General features: G+C 45.3%; 1 protein-coding gene across 10 annotated transcripts in view; it reads left to right on the top strand.

Annotated features, from left to right (window-relative positions):
• HMBOX1 (homeobox containing 1) overlaps window positions 1-21,950 on the top strand; it is a 123,385-nt gene that overhangs the window by 28,361 nt on the left and 73,074 nt on the right. For all 10 annotated transcript variants that reach the window (XM_064651206.1, XM_064651205.1, XM_064651204.1 and 7 more), the window contains exon 2: window positions 19,362-19,445. In XM_064651206.1, coding sequence (XP_064507276.1) covers window positions 19,423-19,445 — 23 coding nt within the window. In that variant the 5' untranslated portion in view covers window positions 19,362-19,422. The remainder of the gene's footprint in view (window positions 1-19,361; window positions 19,446-21,950) is intronic.

The raw sequence follows: 21,950 nt of genomic DNA, 5'->3' as shown, positions 1-21,950 counted from the left end.
CATTATTCCCTATATCTGCCAAAGTGCTTGAGCATTTGACTCTCCTTCCCAGTGCTCCTGCTGTAGTTTTCACCAGTTCAGGACTGGGATTTACTTCCCTCCCTTCCCAGCCTCCCCAAAAGACAGCAATAACTAATGCTGCTAAATATTTTATGTGTAATTTTAAATAACATTATTGCAAGTTTGTGTTTTGGAACAGTTGATCAGAATTTTAATGGAACTTTGAAAAAAGCCAATTAAAATAGAATTCAAACACTTCTTTTTTTTTTTTTTTACCTCTTCCCTTATGAATTCTAATATGAATTCAGGTAGTTCCCCAGCTGTTTTTTTTGATGGTGAATGCAACCCTGGTTTGATAATCAAGGTGAAAAATGTATTAAGGTGGTTTTCAGCACGGAATACATATTGAATTTCTTATTTCCTCTCTGAAGGAGTTCAGCAGCAGGTTTTTTTAATTTTGTGTCTGTCTCGCAGATGAGTTCAAGTGGTTTGGTCACTGTTTAAATTCCCCAGGCTAACAAGGGAGGCAGACACTGCTCTGTGTTCTTGGGATTAAAACCAAAACTCCTTCACACTTGTGTTTCTTTGTCCCTGGGCCACAAGACTTGTTGCAGCCACAGAACAGTTACAGTGAGGTTTGAATAAGCTCAGACAAGGGATACTGCTCTGCTTGGATTTTCTGTTCCTATTTTGTGAACATTCATGGGATGGTGATAGTTTTGTCTCAGCTCTAAAGAACACCTTAAATCCTTTGGTAATTAACTATTTGCTTATTGCTCTGCATCCTCAGCACTGTGTGAGGATATATGGTGTGGGTATATATATATATATATATATATATATAAAGTAGAAAGGCAACAGTTTTGGGATGAAGCTGATCATACCTTCCCTTCTCCAATATCAAACCCACAATGCTTCTTACAGCCCAGTGTTTATACTCTGCTGAAAGCTGGCAGGATTTGGGTAGAAGATGCTTCAAGGCCTCCCTTTCCTTCTCTGCCCCCCTAAAAAAAAATTAAAATTATTCCTTCAGGATGTGCTTTTTTGACTTTTGTGCTGCCTTAAAAACAAATGCCTCAGCACGCTGACGTGCCAGCACTCCAGTGCTGGAGGTGCTGGGCTGTAAATCAGGGCAAAAGTGAGGGCCCAGCCTTCTGTCACTCTGGATTTCGCTGGAATTCTGTATTGTCAGGTGGTTCATTTGCTGCTGGTTGTGTTCCTGGGCGATGCTGTGATAAATAAGTGTCCCTGCCATCACTCCAGGGGCTGCTGCTGGAAATGACAGAGCACTCACCAGGTCCTTGCAGATGTTAAGCTCTGCTTAATAAGTTAGAAAATGCTTAATTTCTTTTTCTGATGAGGGAAGGAGAGCGTTTGCACGAATTCAAAATGCTGCTGCTGCTCAGATCTGTGGAACTGGAAGGAGAAACTAATGGTACATATGACCTTCCACCCTTGGGTGCTTCTGTCCCACGTGCTGGATCAGATTTTTAATTCTGTCTCGAATTTTGCACATACAGAGCATAAGTTGGGGGCCAATACAACTTGCTGGGATGGTTTATGTATGTTGGAACATCCGTTTGGATGAAAAACAAATCGAGTTTGAGCAGAAATAACAAATTGTAAAGAGAAATGAAGTGGTAACTGCTGTTTACCCACACTCATAATACAGGGAGTGGTAGGTGTGAAATGAAAGGGAAAGGAAATCCTTCAGGATATGTGCCAGCCTTGATAAAACAGGAGGATTTCTTGCCTAGTGCTGTCAAACACTTGATTCTTGGTACTGTTTTGTGTCTGGTACCTCAGAAACATGGACATGGGAGTGGGTGTACAGATGTGCAGCCTCGTATTCCTGTTTATCAGTCCCCATGGATCCAGCTGTAGCAGGTACCTCCTCTTGGACAAGCAAGGAAAGATGGGAATGTGGGGCAGGAAGAGGACTGGAAACAAGATGTGAAATTAATGTGGAAGCTGAGAATGTGGCAGTAAAAGGAGGGAGAGATGAGTTCTGAGAGGATTCCTGCAGTGGGGGGAAAGGGCAGGGACCTTTCAGGTGAACCCTTCAATAACCCACCCACTTGCCGAGAGTTGTGCAAACCCAACGTGGAAGTTTCTTGTAGGGAAATGAGGAATAGGATGTTTTCTCATCTGCTGTGGGGAGTACAAAGAGGAGTGGACCTATTTCCAGCAAAAAATTGATACTAGGAAAATAATTTCTGTGCTGGCCTCCTGAAAGAGCTCACTGGAGGGGGGAGTCTTAATATTCTGGTTGCTCTTCCCCGAGTTGCCCTGAGCTTTTCCTGCCAGTAACTTCATCTCAATGCAGCAACAGTTATCTGTAAAGTCTTAAGTGATCCTGCAATAAAAGGGCCTTCTTAATCAAAGATGGTAAAGTCTGAGACAGTCAGTGCTTTCAGCATTGGCATCCTGTTCTGCTCAGGCCATCCCACGTAGGAGGAAGACGGACACAAAAAGTGATTTGGCTGTAATGCAGCAAAACAAATTCTGGCCAAATTGTGGACTTGGAGTTAATGGGTACACAGTGTTACTCTGCAGGCCTGCAATGCTGACTGGAAATCCTGGGGAGCTCTGTAGCCTGTTAACTACTCAGGGCTGCTTTGTTATTTCAAGTTTGGCTTCAGCTCGTGAAAAATGGGGCACTTTCCCGTCTTATATTTCAAAAATAAAAACGTTTTAAGAATATTAAGGGCGAGTCTTACCGTGGCTCTGAAGCACTCCAGTGAGGCTGTGATCTAATCCATTTATATGCATGTGTGTGTCATCCCTCTCTCTCTCCCCAGCCAACTGGATGGTGACTTATGGGGTCGGTTTTCTCCTTGTGGCCGTGGAGCGAGTCTTTCCCGACGCTCCCGTGTTTTACAACACCTTCACACTGCACATAAATTGTTCCCCGGGCCATTTAGGAACATCAGATCCCTGCAGGGTGAGGCTGAGGGGCAGCCCAGCCCAGTAGCTGGTGTCTGGTTGCAGTAAAACACGAATTGCAGGCGCTCAGCCTTTCTCTGGTGGCTGAAGAAGTGGCAGAAACCACACGAGCAGCTTCGGTCTTGTCCCAGGGAACAAGGGACAGGCCTCAAACTGTGCCAGGGGAGGTTCAGGATGAACATCAGGAAGAATTTCTTCCTGGAAAGGGTTATTAAGCGTTGGAAAGGGCTGCCCATCCCCAGCCCTGGAGGTGTCCAAGGAATGACTGGACGTGGCACTCAGTGCTCTGGGCTGGGGGACAAGGTGGGGATCAGGCACAGGTTGGACTTGATGATCTTGGGGGTCTTTTCCAAGCTAAATAATTCTGTGATTCATAGTTTATGGCTGACAAAATTTGGGCCATCAGGAGTCCTTTCTCTGCCCCAATCTCTCCATTACCAGTTTTCCCCAAAAACTCCTTGACCCTCTTTCTGGAGCTCAGCTGCTGTGAGCTCTTCTCAACAAGGGCACTTGCTGATTCAGTCTCAGTCACAGGTAAAAGTGGCTCCCAACTAAGTTTTTACAAGTTAAGAAAGCTTTTTAGACACAATCCTGTTTGTTTTTTCCCCCAAACCTTTACATTCCCAAGCGTTAAGGCCGAGCAGTCTTTTGAAATTAACTGTTTGTTATTTACAGCATCAAATATACAAAAAAAAAAGTTTATAAATCAGGATTTGGTAACATGAAGGGCTTAATTCTGTTCTAGTGGTATAAGATTCACTTTACTCAGCTGTTTTTTCCCCCCTTTTCCTTCCAGTCATTTGACTCTGAGAACTGGAACTTAAAGAAGAGCAAATGTGAACTTTGAGTGTGAGGACAGTGAGAGAATGGATGAGAATTTTTACTTTCTGATTTGGATTCTAGAGAAAGTCCTAAAAAAAGAGACTGTCAGAGTTACTCCACTTCTCCTTTTCTTTTTCAGATCCTTAAATGCTTTTGTTAGTGCAAATCCTTGGTGGGAACTGAATGGAATCAACTAGTTCTCTCTAATTGTTAACCTTTTCCAGTGATCCAAGTATTTCACTGTAATCATCACACTTCTCTTGGAGAGCTCACTCTGTGTAATCCAGTCACTCCAGGGCCAGTTTTCCCAGAGAAGCTGTGGCTGCCCCATCCCTGGAGGTGTCCAAGGCCAAATTGGACAGGGCTTGCAGCACCTTGGGCCAGTGGAAGGTGTCCCTGCCCATGGCAGGGGGTTGGAACTCATGAGCTTTAAGGTCCTTTCCAACCCAAACCATTCTGTGATAATCAGATTTTTTTAAAATTCAGAATGCCTCTAGGAAGATCCATCTGTTTTTTGCTACTAAATGAGAGGGAACTCATAAATAATGTATGCACATCCCCAAAAAATGGCTTGGATACTTGTTTAGAAAGGTGGAAATGGAGGGTGAGATGTAATTCATGGTCTCCAAATACCCTCAGAGACTCCTGTCCTGCTCTGTTCTCTGGAGGTTCTTGCAGCAGTCAGTGTGGTAACTTTGGAATGTCTTCCAGGAGTTGTTTAAATTTGATGAGTGACCTCAGCCATGGGAATTTGGCTGTGTTTTGAGTGGTAAGTCGTGTTTAAACAGGGGTTAAAGTGGCTCAACAAATTGTATCCTTGTGTGGGTGGGAGCAGGGATTTATATAACAGATAAATGTGCCAGTGCATTATCAGCTGGGTGTAAAGAATCATAAAGAACTAAGTAATATCTGAAGTTGAAATTCCCCCTTGATGTAAGTCAGTGTTTTGGATAATATTCTTAGAACTAACTAAAGAGAAAAAAAAGTCATCCTCTGGTCTCCTGTGCTTGGCAGCAGAACTGTTGGTCAGCAGGAATGTTCAGAACTTGGTGAAAAATTGTTTTTTAGATAATTGCCTGTTGCAGACTGTCTAGAGGAACTCACATTTTATTTTTTGGCATATTGCATTAAACAGTAGCTCTTACATTTGAGGAGTGATATGTTGATTTATATATCCTTCAGTGCCCTGGTGGACATCCAATTTCCAAACTTGGAGACCTCTGTGGAATAACCAGAGTCAAAATTTTTAGTCCTCAGATGAGAAGATTTAACTTTCCCAGGTGGTGTCTGTCCAGCTCCAAGGAAAAGGGGAAGGTGATGAATGGGACAGGTCTAAAAGCTCCCATAGGAAAGGCTTAACACTCATTCCCACCTGGATTTTGGTGTGTATGTGGGTTTGAATGACTCTTGAAGCAGATTTTTGAGGGGTGCTGGTGGCTCATCTGTGATATCCCAGCAGCTGGAAATCCAGGGATAGAAGCATCCAAACCTAAGAAGTCTTAAAACTCTCTTAATTGGCAACCAACTTCATTAACATCTGAATTACACTTGTGTAAAGCTGTCCTGGCCCTGGGTTTGTCTCTTGGTTTTGGGAAGTTTTTGGCTGAATGGGATGAGATTAACGGACTCCATCATTTATTTGGGTTTAAAATAAAATGTATGTGTAAAAATATATAAATACACCCCCCCCCCCCCCAAAGTTTGAATGGCAAATTATAAAGAATCTTCCCTAATCTTTGTAACAGAGGGTTTGGAGGCAGAGTAACAGAAAGACACGTCTGGAAATGAAAGTCAGGGCTGGAATATGAAATGTCTGAATGTGAGGAATAAATTAATGGTTTTTAGCTATTATTTTGGCCACTTTCCTGCTGCTTCCCTCAGCACCAGCCTGGGCCCTGTGTTAAAGCTAAGCCCAAATGTTTGGTCCAAAACCAGCTCTAGTGGATAATGCATTTTCTGCTTGTTTCTGGAAGTGGGAAACCCTCCATAATCAATCAGCTTCGAGAATAAATTGATGGCAACTCTGCCTGTCTTCAGTGGAGATGATGTGTTCCTAATTCCTCCCATCCCTTTCCCTCCTGGCTGTCTCTCAGTTACCAGGTTTCCTGCAGACATTGCCTGTATCCAGTTGCATTAGATTTGGGCAAAAGGAAAGTTTTCAGAGGAGTTGGGAGGTGAAAATGGAGGATGTGATGGCAGCCAGAACTGCAGCCTTTGCTGCCAGTGACAGCTATAATTATATATGGGGCACGTTCCTTCCAGCAGGTTTAAACCACACTGGTTTAAGCACAGCCCAAATTTAGGATCTGAGCCTGGTGGCCATGGCACTCACTAAATCTCTCATTCCATCTTCTGCCATTTACTGTCTCTCTCAAATTCTCAGTGAGACTTTTTTTTCCTGGTTGTTCTATGGAACAGCTTTGATTTTTCTCACTTTGTGGTTATTTTAAGCTTCAGAAAACAATAAGAATGTACTTTTCTCTTATTTTTTTTTTCCTCCCTCCCTTCTTTCCTCTGTGCTTTTATGAAAGCAGAATCTGTGTAGATAAAGCACAGTTGATCTGTTAGGGATTACTGTTTCTCAGTTATTCTTTTGCTCTTGCATATCAGGCCTTTATGTAGAAGAATATTTAAAGGTGCCGAGTAGAACAGCGAGATGAAAGATTCTTTGTGTGCTGAAGAATCCTGGTGTCACAGGAGTCCACCTGTTCTCCCCTAACTTTTTTGTTTTATTTTATTTTATATTTTTCAAACTGAAGTTTATTTAAAGGGATTTTCAGTGCTTGGAAAAGCTGCTGGGTTTTGACAGCCTTCAAGATTGAAAGGCTCGTCCCCACAGGTGGTGGCAGCGGCACCGTGGCCTGGAATTCAGGGCACAGGAGTGGGAATCAGAAGATCCACATTCTGTTCTCATCTTGACCTTGAGCCAAGTAGCTGAGGCTCAGTTTTCCATGGAGGATTTAACCCCTGGCTCATGAGGACGTTGCAAAGATTTATCCTTAAAAAAAAGGATAAAAATCTTCTTGCATCGTCATCAGGCAACAGAGCTCATCTCCAGTCGACCAGCCAGGAGGATAATTGGCACTTTTCAGGAGAAGGTATATCCAACAGCCCATGGAAAACCTTGGAATAAGTGGGAGTTCTTTTTCTCTGTGCTGAATTGTCCAGGAGGAGCCAGCAAAACCACACTGGCTTTATGCAGGTCCAAAAAGCCTGTTTCTGTTGGTGTCCTACATGAAATTGTGGTGATTTTTGTGGAGACTCGAGCTGGGTCAATCCAGGGGTCCATTTGATGTAACTTTGTGTGTCACAACCTGGTCAGTGCTGGACCATTAATGCACCCATCCAGCTTGCAAAGCTGTTCCTCTGATTAAGCACCAGAGGAGTTTTCTTTTTGACCCTTTCAGGCCATCAGCTTAATTCCCAGAAGCTTCAGATTTAATTACCCATATCATTACCACAGCATGCATAGCTGCAGATTTTATTAATGACCATAAAATTACTGAATCCTCTTTAAAATGAGTGTGGACTCCCAGCCAGAAGGTCCTTTCCCACCTCAGCTCTGGCACAGCTGAATCCACAGGTTGCTGCAGCTCCTCTCCTGTGTTTTTGCAAGTGCCAAGGTTTGCTCATCCCCCTTTCTGCACCCGATTCCCTCCTGATTTACTACACTAGTAATACTCTTGTGCAGTTTTGCCACCAAACTCAGGTGTTCTTGTCTCTAAACTGATAGCTGGGCTGATGTTTTATTCTTCTCAGAGCCTGTTTTTATGCCTTTTAGCAGCAGCCTGACCTTTACACCTCTCTGTTTCAGATTCTTTCCGCTCACTCTGTTGCCTTTGCTCCTATCCCTAAAATGTTCTTTTAATCCATTTCAGTTCCTTCTGCCTGCACAATACTTTATGACTTTGTAAATCAGCCTGAGTGGTACAAAATCAAATGCTTTCCTGAGATCCTGATAACTTATGTCCACTGTTTCGCTCTTGTCTAACCTAACGATTTGGTCGTATAATAAAAAGGATTTCAGCAGATTTGTCAGGCATGACCTTCCTTTTATGAATCTGTACTGGATGTCCTCTACTAAATTATGCATTTCCAAATGTTCTGCAATTTTGGCTTTTATCAACACTTCCAATACATTCCCCCAGCTGAAGCTGGATTTTCTGTTCAGAGATTCAGCAAAACTCAGTCACAGCCCGAGGAAATTCATCTGTTTTTCAGAATTCTCCATAATACAACTCCTGCTTTTTGTCCTGTTCTTATTGAATGACTCTCTGAGAGAGAGGAGGGTTAGGTGGGATATTGGGAAGAGATTCTTCCCTGTGAGGGTGGGGAGGCCCTGGCATAAGTTGCCCAGAGAAGCTGTGGCTGTCCCATCCCTGGAAGTGTCCAAGGCCAGGTTGGACTGGGCTTGGAACAACCTGGGACAGTGGAAGGTGTTGAGGTTGGAACTGGATGAGCTTTAAGGTCCTTTCCAACCCGAACCATTCTGGAATTCTTGACACTGGAATCAGTATTTTGTTTCCTAGCTCTGTCAGTACCGTGTGCTCAGGAAATAAGTGGCTCCCCATCTGCAGTTCAGGTCTGGTGTCACACATGGAATGAGTTGCTGAGTCTCAGCCCTGTCACAGGTGAGTGGGTGTAGGCTGGTAGCTCAATCTCAATATGGTTCCAAGCTGCCTAAATAATTCCACTTGAGATTGGAGGTCAGTTCACCTCTCTGTGCATCCATTTATTTTTCTTGCCCGTTTCCTAAAGAGTGTTTTCTGTTTTCCATTGCAGGCTCGTGTTGTGCTTTTGGCTGGTTTTATATATGTGAGGGGGAAGGGAAACTCCAAATCCTTCAAGTGTTCTTGCTTAAAGCTTTTATGCTTGTGCTTATACCTCCTTTGAACATATAGCTTCCCACTTGGGCTGTGCTTCCAAATATGGATTTCTCTTGGAGGTATGTTCTGACCCACCTACTTTGCACTGCTGATATATTTAGCAAAGTTTTGCTGTAATAGTCCTGTGCTGCTGTCCCAAAGCTGTCACCTGCTCCTCTGCCTCCCTCCTTCCCACTTCTCTTCCATGCAGCAAAAGCCACCTGCTGGAGTTCCATATAGGATGAGGGGGAATGGCTTTAACTGAAAGAGAGCGGGGTTAGGTGGGATATTGGGAAGGAATTGTTGGCTGGGAGGGTGGGGAGGCCCTGGCAGAGGTTGCCCAGAGAAGCTGTGGCTGCCCCTGGATCCCTGGAAGTGTTCAGAGTCAGGTTGGATGGGGCTTGGAGCAACCTGGGCTAGTGGAAGGTGTCCCTGCCCATGGCAGGGGGTTGGGCCTGGATAGTATTTGGGGTCCCTTCCAACCAAAGCCATTCTGTGATTCCATGACTTCTTGCCCTCAAGCCTGACTTGTGCAAAGCCAAGCCTGAGTTGAGAGCAGCCCAGGAGGATCCCAGTTAGACCTACAAGTCCCTGACAGGAGGGTGGAGCCAGGTGGGGATGGGCCTCTTCTCCCAGGTAAAAAGTGAGAGGACGAGAGGCCAGAGCCTCAGGCTGTGCCAGGGGAGGTTCAGGTTGGACATCAGGAGCAATTTCTTCATGGAAAGGGTGGTCAGGCACTGGAAGGGGCTGCCCAGGGAGGTGGTGGAGTCCCCATCCCCAGAGGTGTCCAAGGAAGGACTGGCCTTGTCACTCAGTGCTCTGGGCTGGGGGACAAGGTGGGGATCAGGCACAGATTGGACTCAGTCTTGGAGGTCTTTTCCAACCTAAACAGTCCCGTGATTCTGTGCCCACGATGCCAGAGCAGACCATTTGTATGGAGTATGTCTTAAGAGCACCAGGTCTTAAGGGCACCAGGCTCTTTCTTTGGCCTGGACCCAGCTTAGAGCAAAAATATCACTGGAGTACTGGCTGGGTGTGTGTCTGCCCTGTATCTGCTGTTTACTGCAGGAGGAAATTCCCCAGTTATGGAATTCTTTAAGTTACAAGAGAATTTGGGAGGACGCTGCGTGTAACGGGCTGGCTTTTCTTTAGGGAGCCGCGTTCTGCCTCCCTCCTCCACTCTTCCTGTTAGATGTCATCCAAGATGGATTCCAAGTGCAAAAAAAAAAAAAAGAAAAAGAAGAAATAAATAACTAAAGCAAGCAAACCTGCACCAAGTGATTCATTCCTACTAAATTTAAACCACTTATTATGAGGAGGGGAAAAAAAAAAGAAAAGAAAGAGGGAACTGGGCTTACAGGTTTAGCGAGCGTGAGCACATACTTCAGCATGGATTGCTGGATTTGCAGTTGCCAAACTACTGATTTCTTGGAACTCTGCTGTTAGCATTGTTAAGCACTGTTCCAGACAGTCACTCCTATAAATCCCTGGTAATATGTTAAGCAGGAGGTCTCTGCAGGAATAATTAGCCAGCGAGTGATCCTCGTTTGGGGGGTGCGGTCTGGGAGAAGGGGATGGATCAGGGAAGTGACTGTGCTTGCTGTGGGAATGTCCCGGTTGAGCATCCAGTTGATGTTTGCCTGAATGTTATTGCCACTTTTTGTAGGTGCTTAGGAATATTTTATTCATTTATTTGGATAAAAGTGTTGAAGAGGATGTATGAAGGGGCCTACAGAAAGCTGGAAAGGGACTTTGGACCAGGGCCCGAAGGGACAAGACAAGGGGGAATGGCTTCCCACTGCCACAGGGCAGGGATAGATGGGATATTGGGAAGGAATTATTTGCTATGAGGGTGGGGAGGCCCTGGCACCTGGATCAGTGGAGGTTCCAAGGCCAGTTTGGACAGGGCTTGGAGCAACCTGGGATAGTGGAAGGTGTCCCTGCCCATGGCAGGGGCGTTGGACTAGATGACCTTTAAGGTCCCTTCCAACCCAAATCATTCTGTACTGCTGTGATTCTGCAACCAAATAATGAAGTGCCTCAGGCCCTGAAATTATGAAAACACGTTGCTAAACATCTTTTTTTAAAAAAAGTTTCTTTTCATAACACCAGTATAAGCAGCACATTTTCGTCACCGCCAGTCCATTCACCAAAGTCATCTCTGTCTCTTCCGAACTAGTCAGTGGGCAGAAATAAGATGAAGTGTCTGTGGTCCAAAATCCCCAGAGTACAGCTTTACCTTGGACAAAAGGCTTGTCCTCCCCCTTGCATCTGCTGCTCCATGTCCCTCTGCAGGGGTGGAAGAGCCCCACGGGCTTTCTGGCAAAACGTGGGAGAAAAGACAACTTTGCTCGGCCTGTTTGCGCGACACGGACGATCCCTCTGGAGGTGACACTGATGGAAGTCGGGGTCAGCTGGGAGAAGAGGGGAAAGCAGGAAAGGGGAGGGCAGAGCCACGGATCAATATTTGAAGCAGAGCAGGTTGACAAGGGCAGGGGGATGGAGAGGGCCAAGGAGGCTTGTTTGAGGTGCTGCTGCAGCGAGGACACGTCTCCCAGATCCCACCCCGGTTCCGCCACACGGATCCTCTGATAACTCCCCCTGTTCTGAAGTGAACAACAGATGGGTGCCCTGTGCCCGGGCATCAAACCTCCAGCAGTTGGGAGCAGAGGGCAAACACCGGTCTCCTTTCATGGCACAATTTCACACAGGCTTTTGGGGGGGTGGAAAAGGGTTGTGTTGCTGTTTTATTTTATTACCAGTAACTGAGAGCTTTTTAGAACAACAATTTCTATGTTTTGTAAAGTTCCTGACACGTTTATTGTTTGTACAGCATTTTATCACGATACTCCCTGGGAAAAGGGGGATGATGATCTTAAATCCAAAACCTATTTTAAAACAGACAATACTTAAATTTTATGCAGAGAATTTGCTATTTTCAAGCGATACCATTTTCCTCTTATTACTTTTTTGTGCCATAGAGCAGAGCAAAAATAAAGGATTGTGTGGCATTACTTATTTCTCTGCTATGCTTGTTCCTGGTCCTAGTGGTGGCAGATATAATTCTGGTTTCTTTTCTTGGGTCAACAGCTGGGAGTAGGTTCTTCAGCTGAATGTGCATCTTGTATTGGGCATCTTCATACTCACCTAGGATTGTGTAGTAGCTGTTCTCTGTGCCTGCCAAGGGTTTTACATCCATGCAGATGTAACTTCCAAGCTTTGTGGACCACTCTGTGGAAAAATGCAGCTTTTAGAAGTGTTGTCCTGATTTGGCAAAGGAAAAGTTAAAATCTGGTCAAATAAAAAGATCAGGTTTGATTCATCTGACACGTTTCAAAGCCCCTGCTTTGCAATTAATCTCCCTCTCTCAAGTGACCTGATGCCAGGTACAGTTTCTGGGATTCTGCTAGAGAAGGTTTGGTGGCACTCACTAAGGTGAGCAGGACTTCCCTGGAGAGTCATGGATGCAGGAAGGGCCCTGCCTGTCCAGGCAGGTGAACACTGATTTCTTAGAGCTGTTGTATGTTCTGCAGTGCCTCTTGTTTTCATGCTCTTGGCCCTGCCTGACCTCCATGGAATCTGAGGGTTAGCCTTCACAGTGAGCTCTGGAATCCTCTCTGGGACAAGCCAACTGCAGTGGAGGTGGATTCCCAGTTCTGCTTGGCACTCCAGAACCCCGTTCCAGTTGGCATGGCCAGTGCCACTGTGTCACCGTGTTCCTCGCAGAAAACCGTCCAGGTAATTTGTGTTAATTGGGATGTTTTCTGAACGAGCCTCTCACTTATTGTATGTTTGGCCCAGGCTGGGACTCCAGGACTTGGCAGTGTCCCATCTGCAGCTTTGCCCAGATGAAGGGTTGTGCCTTAGGGTGTACCTGGAGTTCAGGGGGTCATGTGGGGGCTTTAAAGCTCAGTTCTGTGTCAGGGCATGTCCTGCCTGGTGTAGCTCTGTAGGAGTCAGCTGGTGATGAGCTGCTGGACTCATCCTCATCCATTCCAGTGCTCCAACTGATCTGAGTGGATTGGGATAACCTGTTTGATCCCTAAGGAAGTGGCTGTTGCAGCAGTCACGTGCTATCCCTGCTAGTCAGGAATTTGTGCCTTGCTGTCTGTCTTCCACTGTCGACATTCACGTGTAATTTTAGCCAGAAAAGCAAATTCAAGTCTGGCCTTTGGTCCAGGCAAGTTTTTAGACATGATTAGAGGGGACAGCATGGAGCAATTGAGGAGATACACCAGCAATGTTAGAGTTGGAAGCTCATTTGTAAGCAACAGTGAAAATACCACCCGGGCTCTCTGCTGAAATGTCTCTGCAGATGGAACTTGGTGACAGCATTTCATTTTCCAGCTGCCATTAAGGACAAAGCAATACTAAATTACATCCTTTTACTGGGATTGCATTGCCTTTTATGTATCTCTGGGACTTCTGGAGTAATTTGGGGTCCTTTCCAGTGAAATACAGATGAACTTTTCTGCCTTTCTGGAAGCCTTGGGTGAGTTTGGGAAACTTCAGGATTTTGTAACCTCAGTTTTTCGGTGCAAAGGCTCCATTGCCAGTCTGCTTCAAAATGGAGCCCAGCCTCTGCTTTGCACTGGAGGCAATTCCACTAAATTTAGGTAAGGAGGTTTGTTTTGCATGGAATTGAAGAGGGAAAAGGAGAGAAACAGTTTTACCTGCAGTCCTTGGCTGATTGTTCTGGGGAGATCTGTGGGGCACACGGAAGCAATGATTTACTCACTTGCTTTTTTTACATTTACCAGCTGTGGCTTTATCCTGAGATTGAGGTGTTTTTTCTAAAGGAGAAAGGCTTCTGTCCATAGCTTTCCTTCACTTAGAGAGTTCTGAGAAAGAAGAGGGTCCCATAAAAATATTATAGGCTTGTAAAGGTGACAAGGTGCTGCTACAGTCCCTCACCATGATCCCAAAATACGGCTTTCTCTTGGGTTGTACAGTGAAGGGTCTGGTGAAAACACAGTCACAGTAAGAATGAAAACAGCACTGGTTGGAGGGGACTTCTGAGCAGTTTTTTGAAGGATTTTTGTGTTCATAAAAAGTATGATCTCTTGCTCCTTTCACTTCACAGGTTGCTCAGGGAACTGATGGAATCTTAAATCTTGGAGACACTCAAAAGGCATCTGGTGTTTTGGAGGTCCTGGGTTTTGGAGGCCTTGCTTGAGCAGAGGGCTTGGATAAAAGGGCCTCCAGAGGCCCCTTCCAACCTCATGGTGTGACTCTTGAGGGTGGTCCTGTGCAGGGCTGAGGGTTGGACTCTGATCCTTGTGGGTCCCTTCCAGCTCAGCATATTCTGGGATTCTGTGAACCTCAACTGCCTCGTTCTGTGCTGGGAAGGTCACAACCTGTCCCTTAAGACATTTACTGTAGCAGTTCACACTTTTTATTCCCTTGCACCTGGTCTGCAAGGAGCACTTGAGGTAGAACCCACAGCACGTGCAGTGACCTTTGTTTGTTCAGCAGTGGCTTCTGGCAGGAGTTTCCTGAGGGTCTGCACAAGACCTTGCTCAAGGTGCAGCTCAATGAACTGACTTAAAAATCATAGAATCACAAAACATCTGGAGCTGGAAGGGACCCACAAGGATCATTGAGTCCAACTCCTGGCTCTGCCCAGGACACCCCAGCAATCCCACCACGGGCCTGAGAGCATTGTCCAAGCGCTTCTTGAGCTCTGTGATGTTTGAATACCTAAAGTAGTGATATTTAGATAACTTGGAGCCCAAAGACTCAAGAAGCAGCTCTTCTCTTTGTGGTGCAGTGCAGTGACTGCACAGATCTGCTCAGGAGGTGGCAGTGCTTTAGAGAAGGTTCCTGACCTTCCTAGAGAAGGTTCCTAACCTTGCTTCCCAGGGCACAAGTGAAACACATCCTCAAGTCATATGGCAGAGCTTTTTTTTCTTTTTTTTTTTTATTTTCCCAATAGGCCTATTTTGGGAAAATGGGCTAAAGAGTCCTAGATTAGCTTTAGTATTTTGGACACCAGTCCTACTTTTGTGCATGCACCCAGATGAATTTATCTTTTAGTTTGGATACAAATGAAGTACCTGGAGCTTTAAAAGCACTGGGTAAATAACAGCCTGTCTGAACAGCTCCCAGGAATAAAGGACTTGGAGCTGGCAAAGGAAGGCTGCTGTCTGGAATCTGGAGCCAGACACATTCAGAGTAGAAATCAAGTACAAATTTGGAATGGAGAGGGTGATTAATCACCAGGATGAACTAGAGCTGGATGGATGGATCATTGGTCTCTTGCTGATTTTGAGGCAGGATGTCCTCTGGACAGAAGTTAAGCCAGGTGACTGTTTTACTTCAGTGTAAGAGAAGCCCATGGAATCCAGAATCATTTAGATTGGAAAAGACCTCCAAGATCATCCAACTGGAATGAGTCCAACCTGTGGGTGATCCCCACCAGAGCACTGAGGGCCACGTCCAGTCGTTCCTTGGACACCTCCAGGGCTGGGGACACCACCACCACCCTGGGCAGCCCCTTCCAGTGCCTGACCACCCTTTCCATGAAGGAATTCCTCCTGATGTCCAGCCTGAACCTCCCCTGGCACATATTTATAGACACACATGTACACACACGTGAACACCCCTGCACAGAGCCCACCCAGAGGACCTGGCAGTTCCTACAGACCTTGAGCTGCACGTGCAGTAGAAGACTTGGACTTTGAATTATTTTTTTTTTTTGCTATTTCTAGGAGAGGATTGGTTTGTAATTCTGCGTGAGTCGGGAATCTGGCCTTTACTTCGAGTTCAGCAGTGGTAGAACTTCATTCTTTGGGCCTAATTTCTTGGCCATCCAACATGTCAGGTTTGTCAGCAAGGCTGGAACTTGGGGGTTTTGCATTTCTGGTATGACAATTGTAGTGGTGGGCCCATGTCCTCAGGCAGATTCCATGTTCAGCCACTGCTCCTGCCCTGTGTGGCTTTAAGCCAAGAATTCAGCTCCTCTCTTCATGTTTTCCTTATGTCAAAATGATGATGTTTGTCTTCCCCAAGGACAAAAGCTTAAGAACTTACCAGGGAAGGTATTAGTGAAATACAAAGTGATGGCTTTTTTTTTCTTTCTTTTTTTTTTTTTTGACTAGGTGAGTCACTCAGAAATTAAAAGAGAAAATGAATTTCTCTTCCAAATAAGTGATATCAGCCTCATCTTTACCAAGTGACTTTCTCCTTGCTTCTGCAGGGCGCTGTGGATCAGGGTGAACTCTACTTCAAAACATTTAATTGCACACAGTGAGAAATGAAGAAAACTGAAGTGGATCCCAAGAATGTATTAAAAAAATCAGAACTAAAATGAGAATGATTTCATGTCAAGTGAGACAAATGCAGAGTTGATACTCCAGTGCTTCACACTTCCACTTGTCCTTGGCACTGAGAAAATGAGATTTTTAATATCTGAAAAACAGATTGCCATGAGGACTCATCCATTGTCAATTTAAGCTGCCTTTATAGCAAACTTAAGCTGGGGACAAGATTGTTCATTACATCTGATTCTACAACTGCAGCCACGATTTCCATATTAATAGTGACTTTTTTTTTTTGTTTTATTATTGTCTGTACCAGCCCTGGGAAAGGGGAGCTGGTTGTGTTTTCCCTGCGTTAGCAGATCATTTATTTAATGAATAATGCCAAGAGGGCAAAGGTTTGTGAGCTCTTACCTGCCTATCACTACAGACAGTGGTGACACCTGCCTTTGCTGCTGTCTTAGGGCAGGTTTGGTGCTTTGGTTTGTGCTAAAAGGGAAAGAGGGATGTTGAGTCGTGGTTTCGGGGTCGTAATTTGTTGGTGACTGAAGTGATGTTGGTTGGGATGGAATTTTTTTGACTAAAATTACAGGTGAGGGGTTGATTGTTTCCTGTCTGAGGTGCCCTTAAATGACAAAAAACTTTCAGCTTCAGACTTGACGCGTGTCTGGGGGTGGGGAAGGTGTTTCTGTGCCCCTGAACTTTGGACCAACGTGGAGTCAAGGACTGTTTGTGCCCCTTTTCAGCAGCAGCCACTCTGTGCTGGCAGCAGCCTTAGGAAGCACCAGCTTCCTCCCCTTTCTCTGGAACTCCATTTGCTGTCAGACCTGAGGATTCCCTGTCCTTCCTTGGTGCTTGGCTCAGTCTGGGACAGTTTGGGATTGCATTCTGAGTGCAATAAAAACCACCTCAACCTTTAACATAGCAAAACCAGAGATCTTTTTCCTGTTTTCCCATGAACTCCCTGCTGAAATCCCACCATCCTCTGTCTGCACTCACAGATCTGGAGTCTCTTGGAAAAGCTCCTCTTCCTCCTCTGTTCACATCCCAAATTTGGTCTAGATCCTAATGGCTCTTCACTTACATTTGAGGTCCATACCATTGTTTTTCCTCTTCCATTACTATTACTAATATCACCCTCCTGCCTGTGTCATCTCAAAAACTGAGTTACTGCAGCCTTTTCTTTGCCTCTGTTATCTCATCTCCTCATGTTCCAGTTTTAATCCCGCGTTTCATGGTGATGGAAAGTGATCTTTCCTTTCTGGGTTTCCTTCTTTGCTTCTTCCACACTCCTCACCCTGGAAGCAAACCCTTCTGTGACGAATCCAGTTCTCTATCATTAGCCTCTCTGACCTTCAGAAAGTTTGTATATATTTAAGTCTAATTTGTTCCTCTTTGGAAAACAAACCAGCTCTCTGTATTAAAATTTGGCAAGAAGTCAACAGCATGATCTCATATTTTTTTGTGACCGCCTCGGGGAACATGTTTGAAATGCAGTTAAGAGATATAACAGGGGAGGGGTTTGGTGTAGCAGTCTTTCTAAAAGGTTTGGGGTGGGTGACTGTGAGGGACCTGGGGGTTTGTCCCTCCCATCCATCAGTGCTTTGGTGCCACTGTTTCACTCCCAGGCCACAGGACATGACCTGTCACGGTCTGCCAGGACCGCTCTTCGTGTCTGTGACCTCTCTCTGGGTGACCTCCTTTCCTGGAGAGGAGGAGGCAGCTCCACGTGGGCCAAATGACTTGTTTTGGAAGTGGCAGCAGCCAGCTCTGAGCAGCTCTCCTCCCTGGGAACACCCAGCTTTCCTTGGCCGTGTCTGGGTGGGAGAAGGCACATGTGGCCAGGCTGGAACCTCCCAGGAAAGCTGGTGGCCAAAGCCGAGTGCTGCTGCCCCTGGGAATGCTCAGCCAGCCCAGCCTTTTGTCCTGAGAGCTCAGGAGTTTTTTCATGAGGGGAAAAGAAAGGAAAACCAATAAAACACAGGAACGATGGTGTCACCATCCTTGGAGAGCTTTAAAAGCCATGTGGATGTGGCACTTGGGGGCATGGGTTAGTGGTGGCCTTGGCAGTGATGGGGAGAGGATTGGACTTGTTCTCAAGGGAGGTGATTCTCCTCCTCTGCTCTGCTTTTTTGAGACCCCACCTGCAGAGCTGCCTCCAGCTCTGGGGCCCTCAGCACAGGAAAGGCATGGAGGTGCTGGAGTGGGTCCAGAGGAGGTCACCGGTGCTCCAAGGGCTGGAGCCCCTCTGCTCTGGAGCCAGGCTGGGAGAGATGGGGGGGTTCACCTGGAGAAGGATCCAGAGAGACCTCAGAGCCCCTTCCAGTGCCTAAAGGGGCTCCAGGAGAGCTGGAGAGGGACCTGGGACAAGGCATGGAGGGAAGGACACAGGGAATGGCTTCCCACTGCCAGAGGGCAGGGAGAGATGGGAGATTGGGAAGGAATTCTTCCCTGTAAGGGTGGTGAGGAACTGAAATAGAATTCCTAGAGAAGCTGTGGCTGCCCTTGAATCCCTGGAAGTGTCCAAGGCCAGGTTGGACGGGGCTTGGATTAACCTGGGATAGTGGAAGGTGTCCCTGCCCCTGGCAGGGGGTTGGAACAAAATGATCTTTAAGGATCCTTCCAACCCAAACCATTCTGAGATTCCATGATCTTAGGGGGCTTTTCCAACCTAAACAGTTCTGTGGTTCTGTGGTCTGTGTATGCCCACTGAACTCCATCTGGGATAGGTGCAGTTCTTCCCAAAGCCTCCAGCAGATGTGATAAAAGAAGTGTCATTCTGTAGTATCTGGACCACCTTTAACCACTTGGAAGAGGCAAGATGTGTCCATCCATGATTGGTACCCCTGGATAGCAATCCATGATTGCTAATATTGGACATCTCTTTATGGAGCAGAGGAAATCATCCCGTTGCAAATCCATGTGCTGCTCTATCCACTTGTTTTCTCTCCTGCCTCACCCATAGCCTGAAGTGTGAATATTGTCCCTAGTTCTTTCTACATATCCCTGGATAGAACATCCTGCCTTTTCTCGTTCCCTTTGGTTAATAGGTTGACTTTTGGAGCACTTTCAGTCCATGTTTGTGGAGAAAAACATGAGCAGTAATAGCTAAAGAAAACTATTAGGTCATTCCTCCTCAGAACACAGTACCTGTCTCTGAGCTCTCTGAGGATGTTGGCCAAATAATCCTTTTAATAGCTTTTGTGAGTTAAAAGGGTAGGTAACTGTCATAAGGCTAAATGATTGCATAGATTAATTTACTTGTGGCCGAAAGAAATCAATTGTAATTTAAATTTTTGTCTCTGGACTGATGACACCACCAGACTTTCTCCTGAGGAATGTGCCACATGCACTGAAGTCCGTGAGCCTCTGTGGGTCTGGATTAGTGACAGGTTATCCAGAATAATGGGATTGAGTCTCTTTGCCTTTCACAGACATCTCTAATTTGTCTTTTCCTTGTGTCTTACAGAATGGTGAATAACACTGAAGACCCTCAAGAGGCTTTATAACGTCCCATCCCCATGTAAAGTATGCTCAGAACTTTTCCAGTAGTGTAAGTACAAGCTGAAGAAGCCCAGAACAATTAAGATCATTTGATGGTATTTTTTTCTGTTAATTTGTCTAAAAAGAGCAGAGAAATGGTTACAATGATTATGAGCAGTTGGCTGGAGAGTTCCACTCCTTTGGTGGAACATTTAAACCAGGGAATAGTAAAATAACCAGACATTTAAATCAGGGAATAGTAACTTTTAATTGCTCTCTTGGTCTGGCTGATGTATTGTTTCTATTTCTACTTTTCTGTCTCTGAAAGAGAAAGAAAATCATGCAATTCTTTGAAACTTGGCCTTGATCAGAGAAAAATTAGTGTTAAAAGAGAGATCTTCATACATCTACTGAACATACTGGAGAGATACTAAAGGGATACCTGAGCTGGGCAAGAGTTTAGCACCACTCCAGACTTGGCAAAAGGGATGAGAACACCATCATAATTCAGTGTTACATGGCAAAGGCAGAAAACCTGGGGCACCTCACCTTGCCTTAGAATTGGCTGGGCTATTCCAAGCAGTGTCTTGAATCCCAGGTGGAACTGAAGTTGTCCAAATCTCATCCTTGAAGCCTGTCAATTTTTTTTTCTTTTTTTTGAATGGCTTCTGTCATCAATCTTCAATGTAATTGGTCTCCATGCTGTTTCTTCAGTAAGTAAGCAAATGGATTCAATTGTTGAAGCTGAAAGGCTGAAAGGAAAGGCTTGACCTGTCCCTGTGCTGTCCCTCAGCTCCCACTGGCCAGTCCTGTTTTGCTGTTCCCAATATCCCTCTTGTTGGCACGACCAAATGCTTCTCCCCAGCAATCAGATTCCTGAGATACTTTGACCTCTTGACTTTGGATTATTCCTTCTGTCAGACTGAGCTGGGAAGAGAAGCCAGGGCTGCAGAGTAGGTGGGAAGGAACTGGGCTGCTGTGAATGCAGCCACGTTTTCCCAGATGGATTCTTTCAAGGATGAAGATTTATCCTTGTCATAGTGCAAGTGGCAGTGCAGTCACAGGCTTCTGTAGAGGGAGCCACAGCAAAAATAAGGCTGCCAGGGATTTTTTGTTGGAAACCAAACACCAGTGGATTTCAAAAAGACTTCTTGATACAACCCTTAATTAGTTATTTTCTGTTGCTGGTGGCTTTAGTCTTCTATTCAAAACTAGTGGTTTCCTGCTTTGTTGCCAGTCCCTTGAGCTGGAAATATGTTAGATTTCAGTATTAAAATCACCACTTGAAATTGTAAAGATCTAGTTCACAGCAGGAGAGGAGTCAGGAGGTAAGGCCATGTTGCCCTGTGCATCTTCATTGTTCTGGTTAATCCAGAGTTTGCAGAGGGATCTCAGATCACTTTGTGTGAGCACAGGGACAGTCTGACAGCTTTGGCTTTGTGTCAGGCTTTCACCATAAATGTCCAAAGTGGGAATTGCATGGTGTGAGTTTGCTGTGCTTTGATTTCAGTCCCGTTCTGCCCCTGTGCAGTTTTCTGCCCTGTTCATCAGCTGCCACCTCCCAGCAGAGCAGCAGCAGCAGCTTTTATTTATTCCAGTGTATGTGCAGTTAATAGGATGCAGTGGAAGTAGAGGTGAACAGTTTTTGACTGAGGGGAAACCAGGATGAACCTATTTGGACGGGATTAGAGAGTATTAAATTAGAGCAAATGGGCCAAGATGACCCATTAAGGTGTAAAATTTCCAGATTAGACCATAGATATCTTTAAAAAAAGGGTAAGTGGGATCGAGAAGGGGAAAGAAGAAAATGGAGCCTTAAAAAAAAATTTAAATTTTGAACTTAAATTCTGAATAAGGTAAAGATTGAACAGTTAAAATTACTGGTAAGGGAGGTAAGGGAGGAGTTGGGTTATTCCTACACACAGAACAGCCAAGTAGGAACCTGGCTGCAGTTACCATTTCTCCTGCCTAATTTTTGTCCTCATCTGGATGGGAGTCAGTACTTGAGAGGAGTTTGGGGCATGATGTGAGCACAGAACTCTTGATTTTGGTCTCACAAGAATTTGTCATTTATCTGAAACTAAGCCCTGTAGCCAACACAAGTTTCTCTCTCTTGGGTTCTCCATAAATATAATGGGAGTAATTATTTGTGCTTCATGGGCTCATGGCAGTACTGATTAATTAATATGTGTTAGGAGTGAGCTGTGACCATCAGGATGTTTTGCATCCCTCAAAATACGAGTTCTGAGGGAACCAGGCAGTTGCAACGTCGTCACCTGAAGTTTACCTGAATTATCAGGCTGGTGCTTGTGAATCTTAATTGCCAGCAATGACAGGGCTGTCTGGGGAGTGAATAAAAGCCTTCAGAGTGGGAAGAGAATCAGGGTGAGTAATGCAGATGGAAAAGGACTGGGTTTTGAAGCCTTGTCATCATTTAGGGAAAACAACAGAAGGAGAAAAACCGAGGCTGTGGATGCTCCCAAGTCAGCACACGCTGAAGGGCAGGCACTGGAGTTACAGTGGCTTAGAAAATAAAATCACAGGTTGAGCTGTAACTGTCCAGTGCCCTTGAAAT

Source organism: Pseudopipra pipra, chromosome 3 (genome assembly GCF_036250125.1).
Source record: "Pseudopipra pipra isolate bDixPip1 chromosome 3, bDixPip1.hap1, whole genome shotgun sequence".
In the NCBI taxonomy this organism is placed as follows: Eukaryota; Metazoa; Chordata; class Aves; order Passeriformes; family Pipridae; genus Pseudopipra; species Pseudopipra pipra.
The sequence above is the reverse complement of the archived record's forward strand: the minus strand, read 5'-3'. Positions and strand labels throughout refer to the sequence as shown.